The 12,510-nt window shown below is 40.1% G+C and overlaps 1 protein-coding gene across 8 annotated transcripts in view; it reads left to right on the top strand.

Moving 5' to 3' along the window:
- KIT (KIT proto-oncogene, receptor tyrosine kinase) overlaps positions 1 to 7,359 on the top strand; it is an 82,478-nt gene extending 75,119 nt beyond the window's left edge. For all 8 annotated transcript variants that reach the window (XM_054485794.2, XM_054485797.2, XM_054485800.2 and 5 more), the window contains exons 18-21: positions 3,117 to 3,228; positions 3,340 to 3,439; positions 3,794 to 3,899; positions 5,059 to 7,359. In XM_054485794.2, coding sequence (XP_054341769.2) covers positions 3,117 to 3,228; positions 3,340 to 3,439; positions 3,794 to 3,899; positions 5,059 to 5,187 — 447 coding nt within the window. In that variant the 3' untranslated portion in view covers positions 5,188 to 7,359. The remainder of the gene's footprint in view (positions 1 to 3,116; positions 3,229 to 3,339; positions 3,440 to 3,793; positions 3,900 to 5,058) is intronic.
- The last annotated feature ends 5,151 nt before the right edge of the window (positions 7,360 to 12,510 follow it).

Here is a 12,510-nt window from a genome sequence, read left to right as displayed (position 1 = left end):
AACATTCAATAATAGAAGTCCTAATTCTAATTGTGTAATTATGGGGCATGTGAAGGAAACAGAAATAGCCTTAATTTTCATTATAGCCTGAGAATAGCAATGAACTTGATTTTGCTCAAATGTAACAAATGTAGGTCATTGAAGGTCACAGCAGGAAAAATTTTGGGGGGATTGACATGCCGTGTGAAAAATATTAAAATCTAAGATCATGTTCAGAGTTAGCCATATAGAATGTTGGATCCTAGAATACACGGAGAGCTATTAAATAGGTTCATAAGTAATAATGGGTTTGTAGAACATAGCAAATGTTTTTCAAAGTGCTGTATTTCCTTGCCAATTTTTATCGAATCCTCAGAACAAACCCTTGTCCTATAATTGCAGCACCTTCCTGTTTTAAAAATTGGAGAAACTAAGGCATAGCATATTTTAGTGCTTTTTATCTGAGGTGACACAGGGCAGTAGAGGCTGAAACCAGAGCCTGTGATTTCCAGAGTGGCATCCCATCGCCATGGAAAACCATATTGCCCTTTATATTCTTCTCTGCCTGTCTTCCTGGGCCCATTTCTGCAGTCCAGATTTATTCCTGGAGGTGGATTTTTGTGCCCCTTATGATAATGTAATGTTTTCCCCCCATCACTATGGCGTCGCTATTGGTAGCCTGTACTCGATTTGGTTTTGTAAGAGTGTTGCTGTGTTTATCTCCTGGCCAAAGCATGAATTTCTGAAAAGGCTGCCCTGAAGCTAGATATTATCGTCAGGAGTGATAATAAAAACAACTTCTCTTCATCCTGGTGCAATTTTGGAAGGAAGAATGATAAGTTGTTAATTATCCAGTCCTCTGAATATTGACCAAAGGGAGGAGGAAGAAGGTGGCAGCCTCCAGGCCCAGTCTTGATGAATTCTGCAATCTGTCTCCATTATTTCATGGCTGTGTAATTTTGTCAAGAGTTTCCGATACCTCTGAATCTTTGTTTTTCTCCCCTTGGGAATAGTAGTGATTCCTGACTCAGAAAGTTATGAGTTAATGTATGTAAAGTGCTTATGACAGTGTCAGACATATTGTTACTATTCTTTATAGATGTCTTATTTACGATCTAAATAATCATGACGATGGTTACATACTGTCTTGTTATTGGTTAGTGACCTTAGTTTGAATTGACAAAGAGTGGTTGGCTCTATCAGGCTTCCAGATTGTAGACTCCAGTTCAAGTCAGTTGAACTAACCAATCACAGATGTCGCTTTCATCAGGCTAGTGGGTAAGGAGAATTTCTGGAACAAGATAAGAACAAGGAAACTCACATATGTTACTGCCCCGCATTTTTGTCATCATCATTTGAGATCTCCTTGTTGTGTCAGGTTCTCTGAAGTTCTTTCCTTTCACATGAGTTCTTCATTGTTTTTCACGTCATGGTCCCATTTAGAGTCTGGTAAAGCCTATGGAACCCTTATCAGAACACTCTTTTCAATGCCTATGATGAAATACATAGGAATACCAAGGAAAACAGTTAAGTTGAAATAGCTATCAAGATACTAAGTAAATTTGTGATATGTCAGTACATGTGTTTACTACGGAGAGTAACAGGCTCTGTTAGGTTGGTATAAAAGTAATTGTGGGTTTTGTATTTTTTCTAAAAACCACTGTAATTTTAGAGTAGTGATTAATGTAAATATGATTTTGAGATACCTGTAAAGACTTAATAGGATATGAAGATATTTATGATTACTGTTCATGACAAAGTCACAGGTACAGCTGATACTACTGTGGTTTATCACTTTTGTTAGTAATTGAAAGAAATGCTAAATTTCATCTAGAAATTAGCAAAAATAAGGATGTCATTTTTCCTTTCCAAGTTCACAGGCCCCTGAATTTGACACCCATAGATCTCAGATTAGGAGCCCTAACAGGAACTTTAGTTCAACGTCTAGGAAGGGAAGGGAAGGGATATTGGAAGTTTTTTGTTTTGTTTTTGTAAACTGACTAAAATAACTTTAACACCAAAAAAAAAAAAAAAGCTTTCCCAGTTTTCAATCCTAAGTGGACTAAGAGAAGGATTGATTTAGCTTTTTATGGCAGATTAAGATTGGGAATCCAGAATGCATCTAAAAGGAATAGTTACAGAAAGTTCAGCTCAGCTTTAATGGAGAGAGTTCTCCAAAGAGTCATGATGACAAGCCACTACTGTTTATCAAGTACTTGCCTTTCTTCTAGGCAATTTTTCAGATAGCACTGAGTCAGGCAGTGCTATGCATTTTTACCCACATTATCTTATTTAACCCACAGGACAATTCATAAAATTAAAAGTATTCATTTTGTTTTACAGAAGAAGATACTGAGGCTTAATTACAAATATTTTAGTGACTTTCCCAGTGTATTAGAGAAAGTTTTGGGTTTTGACAGAAAACCCAAAATAAAAGAAGCCTAGGGGTAGCAGGCCAGGATTGGTATAAACGTTCAATGGAGTACCCGGGCCAAGTCTTTCCTTTCCATGCTTAGCCATTCCTGGGTGTAACCCCCATGTCCATGGTCCAAGATGACCACCAGGTAGATAGCCAGCCATCACATCCAGAAGGCAGGGGGCCCTTGCACTAGAGAAGAGAGGGCAGAGGGCAAGTGCCAGCTATATTGTAAGGAGGTTTTCCTGAAGCTGCCATACAGCACTTACAACTTAGTGGCCAAAACCGAGTCACCTGACTACAGCTAGCTAGCTGCAAAGGAGGCTGGGAAATGTAGTCCTAATTGTGAGAGGCCATGTTTCTGTTTTTAAGGAAGGAGAGGGACATAGTCAGTGGAAACTAACAAAATCTCTGCATTACCTAAGGCCCATGGTGGAGCCAGGGCTAAAATGTCTGGCTGTCTCTGACATTTGTGCTCTTAATCTCCATGCCGTACTGACATAGTGTTCCTATCTTAACATGGGGATAATGTACTTGTGAGCCATGTATTTCAGAGGTGATTGGGATCATCTGAGATCATATAGGTAAAAGGTTTTTGTGAGATGGTACTCAAGTTATCACCCCACATTTCAGCAACAGCAGCATCTATAAGAATGTCTTCTGTTCAGTTTTGTTGAGCTTCTGAATTAACACTGTTGACTCTGTTGTGCTTCTATTACAGGCTCGACTACCTGTGAAGTGGATGGCACCTGAAAGCATTTTCAACTGTGTATACACGTTTGAAAGTGACGTCTGGTCCTATGGTATTTTTCTTTGGGAGCTGTTCTCTTTAGGTAAAATGATCCTTGGCAAAGACACCTTCATTAGACTCAGAGCATCTTCTTGAGGTTTCATTGGTGTCCTGCTTCCTTGTGATTAACACTGCTTTGCAAACTGTGTCTCAGGAAGCAGCCCCTATCCTGGAATGCCGGTCGATTCTAAGTTCTACAAGATGATCAAGGAAGGCTTCCGGATGCTCAGCCCTGAACATGCACCTGCTGAAATGTAAGAGCCAAAAAATTTTTTCTTTAGATCACGTTTTCCCTTTTATTTTTCTTTTTAAAGACAGAAACCCAGATGTTAAGGGTTTTCATAACACAGTTTGAAATGTCACTTGGATTCTTTATGACACACTGGTCAAATGTCATTTCTGTAGTTTATTTTCATAATCTCTTGTCACCAAAAATACAGAAAGTTTCAGCAATATTTCATACATGCAGTGTTTTATGTTATCGGTGTGTCAGTCCATATGTCCAGTTGCATAGCCCTGGAATTATTACTGAAGTTGCTGGATGCCCATACATTTGAAAACAAGCTGAGGGCATTGAGGAGGGATAGTAAATGGCCCTTGTCTTGCAGGTATGACATAATGAAGACTTGCTGGGATGTGGATCCCCTAAAAAGACCAACATTCAAGCAAATTGTTCAGCTAATTGAGAAGCAGATTTCAGAGAGCACTAATCACGTGAGTATACCCTGGCCAGGCATAGAATCCCCCTTCTCCCAGTTCCAGGTGTGTCCTCCTCCTCAGGCTTTCAGGGTGAGGACTAACCTCCCAACCCCTTCTCTCCTCATCTTAGGTTGCAAATTGGGCTTCAGGTAGGGAAAGTAAAGCAATGGAAACCAGTTCTTTCTGCCCAGCCCTCCTGTTCTGAGCCAAAGAAGGATGTGAGATTGAGGGGGAAGGGTGGAGAGTTTTGTACTCACTGGAAGTAGAAGTTTCCATGAGGATTTGCCATGTTTCCTCCCCCATCTCAAATGCTGGTCATGGGGTCAGTATTTCTCCCTCTCACATGTCAGGACCATGCATCCTTTGGAGGGTTGGGGTGATGTGAACTAGAATAAAAGCATAGAAAAGACAGCTTGTTACTGCAGTGAAATAAGCCTTCTGATCAAACAAGCATAGCCAGAAAATGGCAGATAGCTGTCATGCCCACAAGCCATATAGAATGAAGAGCTGTTTGAAGTTGGGAGATCCCTCCCAGTGATTTGGGAAGCGTGGGGGAATGAAAACTCAAATCCATTATTTCCTCCCTTGCTTTTAAGCAAGAATTAGTGATACTTTGACTCAGATATTTTTAAGCTGCTTTCTTTACTGGGCTGTGTGCTTGGAGCTATCTTTTCTTTCCTAATAGTACACCACTGATAATTTTTGGGTTAAAGCTTGTTCTTCTGGGTGTCAAAGCACGTTTCAAATTAAACATCATTTTCCACCCAGTTGCTTTGATTGTTGACAAGAGACCCCTAGAAGGGCCATGGGTTTCTCAGCAAATTACATTGGTCGTTGGGTTGTAGTTGGCTGTAGAGATTTACAAGCCTTTTAAATAGGTTAGATAGTGCTTGCTGCCTGGTGTGCCCTATTAGAAGCGCTAAGCTTGTGCATGTTTTGTCCCCACTTCTTGTATAAAGTTATTTCCTTGAAATGAAGGGGAAAATGAAGGGGAAAACAAAGCTTGTATTTGTTTTGTCAGTATGACTTGGGTTTTGGCCTCAAAGTTCTTGTAAACTACTTTTCTCTTAAGAGTTTCCATCAGTTAGTTGTGATCTTGACACTGTAAGTATGCCTTTTGTTGCTGTGTTCATTGTAGGGACTGGTGTATTGACTATGGGCTTGTTTTCCCCAGATTTACTCCAACTTAGCAAACTGCAGCCCCAACCGACAGAAGCCCGTGGTGGACCATTCTATGCGGATCAATTCTGTCGGCAGCACCGCTTCCTCCTCCCAGCCTCTGCTTGTGCACGATGACGTCTGAGCAGAATGAGTGTTTGGGTCACCCCTCCAGGAATGATCTCCTCTTCTTTTGGCTTCCATGATGGTTATTTTCTTTTCTTTCGACTTGCATCCAACTCCAGGATAGTGGGCACCCCACTGCAATCCTGTCTTTCTGAGCACACTTTAGTGGTCGATGATTTTTGTCATCAGCCACCATCCTATTTCAAATGTTTGAACTGTATATATTCCCAATAGCAACGTAGCTTCTACCATGAACAGAAAACATTCTGATTTGGAAAAAGAGAGGGAGGTATGGGCTGGGGGCCAGAGTCCTTTCCAAGGCTCCTCCAATTCTGCCCAAAAATATGGTTGGTAGTTTACCTGAATAAATGGTAGTAATCACATTTGGCCTTCAGAACCATCCATGGTAGTATGATGATACAAGATTAGAAGCTGAAAACCTAAGTCCTTTATGTGGAAAACAGAACATCATTAGAACAAAGGACAGAGTATGAACACCTGGGCTTAAGAAATCTAGTATTTCATGCTGGGAATGAGACATAGGCCATGAAAAAAATGATCCCCAACTGTGAACAAAAGATGCTCTTCTGTGGACCACTGCATGAGCTTTTATACTATTGACCTGGTTTTTAAATAGAGTTTGCTATTAGAGCATTGAATTGGAGAGAAGGCCTCCCTAGCCAGCACTTGTATATACGCATCTATAAATTGTCCGTGTTCATACATTTGAGGGGAAAACACCATAAGGTTTCGTTTCTGTATACAACCCTGGCATTATGTCCACTGTGTATAGAAGTAGATTAAGAGCCATATAAGTTTGAAGGAAACAGTTAATACCATTTTTTAAGGAAACAATATAACCACAAAGCACAGTTTGAACAAAATCTCCTCTTTTAGCTGATGAACTTACTCTATAGATTCTGTGGAACAAGCCTATCAGCTTCAGAATGGCATTGCACTCAATGGATTTGATGCTGTTTGACAAAGTTACTGATTCACTGCATGGCTCCCACAGGAGTGAGAAAACACTGCCGTCTTAGTTTGGATTCTTATGTAGCAGGAAATAAAGTTTAGGTTTAGCCTCCTTCACAGGCATGTCCTGGACGCCGGGCCAGTATCTATATATGTGTGTGTACGTTTGTATGTATGTAGACAAATATTTGGGAGGGGTATTTTTGCCCTGAGTCCAAGAGGGTCCTTTAGTACCCTCAAGTAACTTGGCTTTCATTATTAGTACTGCTCTTGTTTCTTTTCACATCGCTATCTAGAGTAGCTTACCAGAAGCTTCCATAGCGGTGCAGAGGAAGTGGAAGGCATCAGTCCCTATGTATTTGCAGTCCACCTGCACTTAAGGCACTCTGTTATTTAGACTCATCTTACTGTACCTGTTCCTTAGAGCTTCCATAATGCTACTGTCTCACTGAAACATTTAAATTTTACCCTTTAGACTGTAGCCTGGATATTATTCTTGTAGTTTACCTCTTTAAAAACAAAACAAAACAAAAAACTCCCGTTCCTCACTGCCCAATATAAAAGGCAAATGTGTACATGGCAGAGTTTGTGTGTTGTCTTGAAAGATTCAGGTATGTTGCCTTTATGGTTCCCCCTTCTGCGTTTCTTAGACTACATTTAGAGAAATGTGGCCATTATCTGGAAGTAACCATTTGCACTGGAGTTCTATGCTCTCGCACCTTTCCAAAGTTAACAGATTTTGGAGTTGTGTTGTCACCCAAGAGATTGTTGTTTGCCATACTTTGTCTGAAAAATTCCTTTGTGTTTCTATTGACTTCAATGATAGTAAGAAAAGTGGTTGTTAGTTATAGATGTCTAGGTACTTCAGGGGCACTTCATTGAGAGTTTTGTCTTAGATATTCTTGAAAGTTTATATTTTTATAATTTTTTCTTACATCAGATGTTTCTTTGCAGTGGCTTAATGTTTGAAATTATTTTGTGGCTTTTTTTGTAAATATTGAAATGTAGCAATAATGTCTTTTGAATATTCCCAAGCCCATGAGTCCTTGAAAATATTTTTTATATATACAGTAACTTTATGTGTAAATACATAAGCAGCGTAAGTTTAAAGGATGTTGGTGTTCCACGTGTTTTATTCCTGTATGTTGTCCAATCGTTGACAGTTCTGAAGAATTCTAATAAAATGTACATATATAAATCAAGTGGAGTCATTTGATTGTTGAGATGCATGAGATTAAACTTTAAAGCATTAAAGTGCATTCATCCTGACAAAGTTTTGTACTCAGTTTTCATAAAATATGTGCAGGGCTATCAGATCACACTAGGATTTATGTGCATCGAAATTCAACAGATATTAAGAATTTTCATACATGCGATATTTTCTCATTTTAGTCTTACAACCTGAGGTCTCTATTTAAATTGAAAAATAGATACAGAGAACATTCTAAAAATTTTACACATAGCTATGATTATTATTAGATTGATTCATGTGAATTTTTGGTATTCATGTGAATTTGCTGCCATTTTTGGCAGCAAAATAATGGTCAAATAACGGCAATTTCATGTGGCTTAATCTAATATGACTGGCATGTTTCCTCCCAAAAGAGACTGTCTAAAAACATGAACAGTAAAATAATAGACCAAGCTGACATGAGGAATCCCAAGAAAGTGGCTTGTATTCTTGTTGGCTTGGGTTTTGAAGAGAGGTTATTTCAAAATGAGATATTCATGCTGCACCTGAAGTCCTTATTCTTACTTGCTTCTGGAACAGAGTTAGGTTCCACTTCTACTTGGAGGGAGGTGCTTAGTATGTATGAGCTGGGTGCTGTCATGTGGGTGAAACATTCTGCATGCCCAAGTGGTACCATCCAGACCACTGGAACCCAAACAGAGGCTGAGAGTTCTTCAGCTTGAAACAAAGGAAGCACCCTGAATCACATAATCCTGTTAAGAATGAGGCACCCACACACCCTCAGTCATGACTGTCTTTATTGACGTGACATCTACACCTGCAGAAATGTCTCCTGAAAGGAAAGGGAAGGAGTGAAAAGTGACCTGTAATGAAAAGGAATCCTTTTAAAATCAAGAGGGAATTGTGTGGCAAGGAATGCATCAATAATCGGTGAAAAACAGACCCACATTTCAGTCAGGCAATTCCCATTATTTTATTACAGGAATGAATGCTAATTGACCACAAAACAAGTCTTTCCAAATGTTTTCACTGTCATTTAGCCTTTGTCATGTGTGAGAAATTTGTGTTAGAAGCAGTTGGCAGTCCCCTGTGTTAAGAGTCTAGCTAATTTTCCTCACCAGCCTAGCTTTTCATTGGAAAGTAATACCAGGTCTTGGTGCCCAGGCTCAAACTTGGTTCAAATCTCAGTGCCACCCCTGTGTCTACCACTTAACCGTTGTGTGACATTAGGCAGATTAGCTCTTGAAATCTCAGCTCGTGGGAGTAGTGTCTACCTTGATGTATTAATGTGAGGCTGTCGAGACCAGCTTGTTCATATGCCTAATAAGTTTTGCCACGGCCAATTCACCTTATTAAGCAGGGAGGGCGGTGTTCCTGTACTGACATAACCCATATAAAATTATGCAGTCAAAAGCTTGATTCTAATTTTCTTTCTCTTAGGTGCAAACAGTATTGTACAAGTGTGCTGCAAAACTTGACATTGCTATAAGGATTTCTGGGTGGTGGTGGTGGTTTTTTTTTTAATCCCAGTGTTTGGCCAGGAATTCAAAGCTCTCTATTCTTGCTTCAGCCTTCCTTCCTACTTCTCTCCTATTATCGAAATCCCATGAGTATGCCCCATGCTCTTCTCTGCTTCCATTCTCAGACTGCACACTGTCTCTTCTCTCCAGCAAGACCCCATCTTTCAAGACCAGCAAAATCATCTCAATGGGAAGCTGTCGCTGAACTCCCACCACACTCTTTACTTCTTATGGCTCTTACAATTGATTTTTGTATTATTTTGGCTCTTGTCCCCACCCATACTATATCCAGACTTAAAATCGGTTAACATAAAATTCCCGTATGTGCCAGGGTTACTGGTGTCAGTGGTATCATTTACTTGTTTAAATATTGAATTGTCCGGACACTCAGGGGTTAAATTGCCCAAGAAGTTGCAAGAGTTAACGTTTTGCGCAAGTTCACGGAGCAGTACATGAAGCCAGACTTGGAATCCAGATCTGTACCTCAGTGATGGCAAACACCTGGTCTTCCCATGCTGGTGTCTCCCACCACCCTGGCCATGCAGACATCACTCATCTGCCACTACACCCTCCAACTGAGCCCAGGTGCCTTAGAAGTCACAGTCTTTTCCAGCAAGCTGATAGGAGTCAACTGGTGTTAGCCTGCAGAGAGACTTACCTGTCCCCCTTAAATGATGACCAAGTTTCCATCTTCCTGAGGGACAGATGTTCTTCATCTCAGACACCCCCGAAGCTGCTAGCACAGTACTTCAAGAGTGGTTCTTTTTGAACAAATAATTAAACATCCCATCAGTGTTTGGAGTGAGAGAGAGCCATTTGGGAGGAAATGGGCCCAAGAAAGAGAGGAAATAGAAGAAGACGGAAGCTAGTGAAGTTAGCTTAATTTCACATGAAGGGGTGGCGCTTTGGGGAGAAGAGAAAGGGGAACTAGGAACATTCCTTCGGACAGCCTTACTGAGGCCTATACAGAGGCTTTGTGGGAACAAGGAGAAGAGAAGAAAAGGAGGGCGTTGGTAGGTAGGGAAGGGTGGAGAGGAAGGGAAAGTTGGCAGGAGTGCTCTTCCTTATTCAGAAGTAGGGAGAGGAGCTGCAGCTGACAAGCAGTTTCTGGGCTTAAGGTGCAGAGGCTGAAGACAGGAAGACCGTGCCACCCCACACTTGGTCTTGGAGAAGGTCAGTAGCACCAGCGTCTGCATGAGAAAATGCCCCATGGGAGAGGTCTCGGGATGAGCAAGGCTTCAGGAAGCACCAGCTGGGCAGCCTTTGAGTGAACCTTTATGAAGAAAAGTGTATTGGTTTGCTAGGGCTGCCATAACAAAGCACTTGAAACTGGCTGGCTTCCATATGGAAATCGATTGTCTCAGTCCTAGAGGCTAGAAGTCTGAGATCAGGATGTTGGCAGGGTCAGTTCTTTCTGAGCACTGTGACAATTTGTCCCATGTCTCTCCCAGCTTCTGGTGGTTTGCTGGCATTCTTTGGCATTCTTTGTACATCTCTGTCTTCAACTTCACATGGTGCTCTCCCTGTGTGTGTGTCTGTGTCCAAGTTCCCCCTTTTGATGAAGACACTAGTCATATTGGATTCGGGGTTCAACCTACTCCAGTACAACTTCATCTTAACTAATTACATCTCCCAAGACCTTATTTCCAGTAAGGCCATATTCTCAAGTACTGGGAGTTATGGATATGACTTCAACATAGGAATTTGGGAGAGACACAATTCAACCCAGAACAGAAAAATCTCAAACTCCTCTTGATTGCAGGTGACCTGGTTCTCCCTAGAGTACTAAAATGGGCTCTCTAAACACTCTTGAGTGATCTCCAAAGTTCGAGTTTCAGAGCACTCTGTTCAATCATTCCATTGCCTAGAGCAGTGTTTAGAACAGCGCCTGGTCGGTAGCAACCACTCAATTGTCAAATAAATGAAGCTTTATGCATTGAAGGACTCCTCCTTGAAACTTGCCTTCTTGCCTGCATTTGCCAGTCCTCCTCTTTGTCTTCCTCCAGCACCCCTTTAAAAGTGGGAGTTCCAGCGTTTTGTCCTTTCTTGTCTTATTTCAGCTGATATGTTCTCCAATCTCTAGTCAATCTCATCTAATCCCTGAGATGTGGCTGTCATCTACCACCCTACAATTTCCAACTCTGTCTCTGGCTCTGACATCTCTCCCTTTGTATAGACTAGAATTGTCAGATAAAATAGAGGACATCCAGTTAAATTTGAATTTCAACATTTAATATAAGTATGTACCCTTAAGTATTTAGAACATATGGATCCTAAAAAATTATTGTGCACTTGAAGTTCAAAGTCAACTTGATGACCAGTATTTTGTTTACTAAATCTGGTAACCCTTGTCTAGATTGTGAGACTCTTGAAGTTAAGGATGACACTTAATTAATTATTGGATATCTAGGTCCAGCACGTGGAAGAAATGCAGTTTCAAAGATACTAAAATATAGAAGAGGAACTTTATTTTATTGAAGGTCTGCAGGTGGCAAACCCTTTACTTTTTGATGTCTAAATTGTCATTTCACCTTCATTCTTAAAAAAATATTTGCACTAGATATAGAACTCAAGGATGGCAGTTATATTTTTCAGCACATTCATTTCCACCCTCTTCGAGTTTCCATTTTTTGCTATTGAGAAGTCTGCTCAGATTGTCATTCTCCTGAAGAGAGATTTTTTTGTTTTCATTATTGCCTCTAACATTTTCTCTTTGTCTTTGGTCTTTACAGTTTCACTATGATATGCCTAAGGTTGAATTTCTCCTTACTTATCTTATTTGAAATTCTTTGGACTTCTTGAATCTATAGATTGGTGTCTTTCATCAATACTGGAAAAATCTCAGTCCTTTTAAAATTGTTCGGTCTTTTAAAAATCTTTCTTCTCCATCTTATTTCTCTTCTCCTTCTGGGACTCCAATTCAATGCATCTGAAAGTCTCACTGTATCCTCCATGTCTCTTAATCTGGCTTTCATATTTTCCTTCTTTTTGTCTTTCTATGCTACATGCAAGGTAATATCTGTTCTTCCTGTTATCTGAATCCCCCTTCAGCTCCTGTCCATGGAGAACCATTTTAGTACCTTTACTGAGGCATAATTAACATACCATAGACTCCACTGGCCATTGTAAGTATATAATTCAATGATTTTATTAAATTACAGAATTGTGCAACTATTCCCACAATCCAGCTTTAGAACATTGCTGTTATCCCCAAAATTTCCCTTATGCCTGTTTGCAGTTAAAAGGTATTCAAATAATTTTAATGGATTAATTTTCAGTTATTTTTGTGGTGAGATAATACCACGTATTTGACTTTCTCTTATATTACTCACTCATTGAGTCATTTATTGTCTCTGGACTCTTTCCAGATGTTTTGGTCACATAAATAACAGTGATAATCAACAGGTTGCCTTGGTTGGAGAATTATCAGTGGTGATAATACTGATGATAATGAGAGCTACCATTTATGTAATGCCTATTATGTCCCTGTATCTTTATTGGGTGTGTTATACATATTACCTTATTTAAACCTCACAACAATCCTGGAAGATAGGTATTATTTGTCTCCATTTAAAGTTGAGAAAACTTGGCCTCTGAGAGGCTTGCTATCTTGCCCTAAACTTCATGGCTATGGGCAATGGAATTGAGAGGTAAGCTC

The sequence above is a fragment of the Pongo pygmaeus genome, chromosome 3 (genome assembly GCF_028885625.2).
Source record: "Pongo pygmaeus isolate AG05252 chromosome 3, NHGRI_mPonPyg2-v2.0_pri, whole genome shotgun sequence".
NCBI classification, from domain to species: Eukaryota; Metazoa; Chordata; class Mammalia; order Primates; family Hominidae; genus Pongo; species Pongo pygmaeus.
The sequence above is the reverse complement of the archived record's forward strand: the minus strand, read 5'-3'. Positions and strand labels throughout refer to the sequence as shown.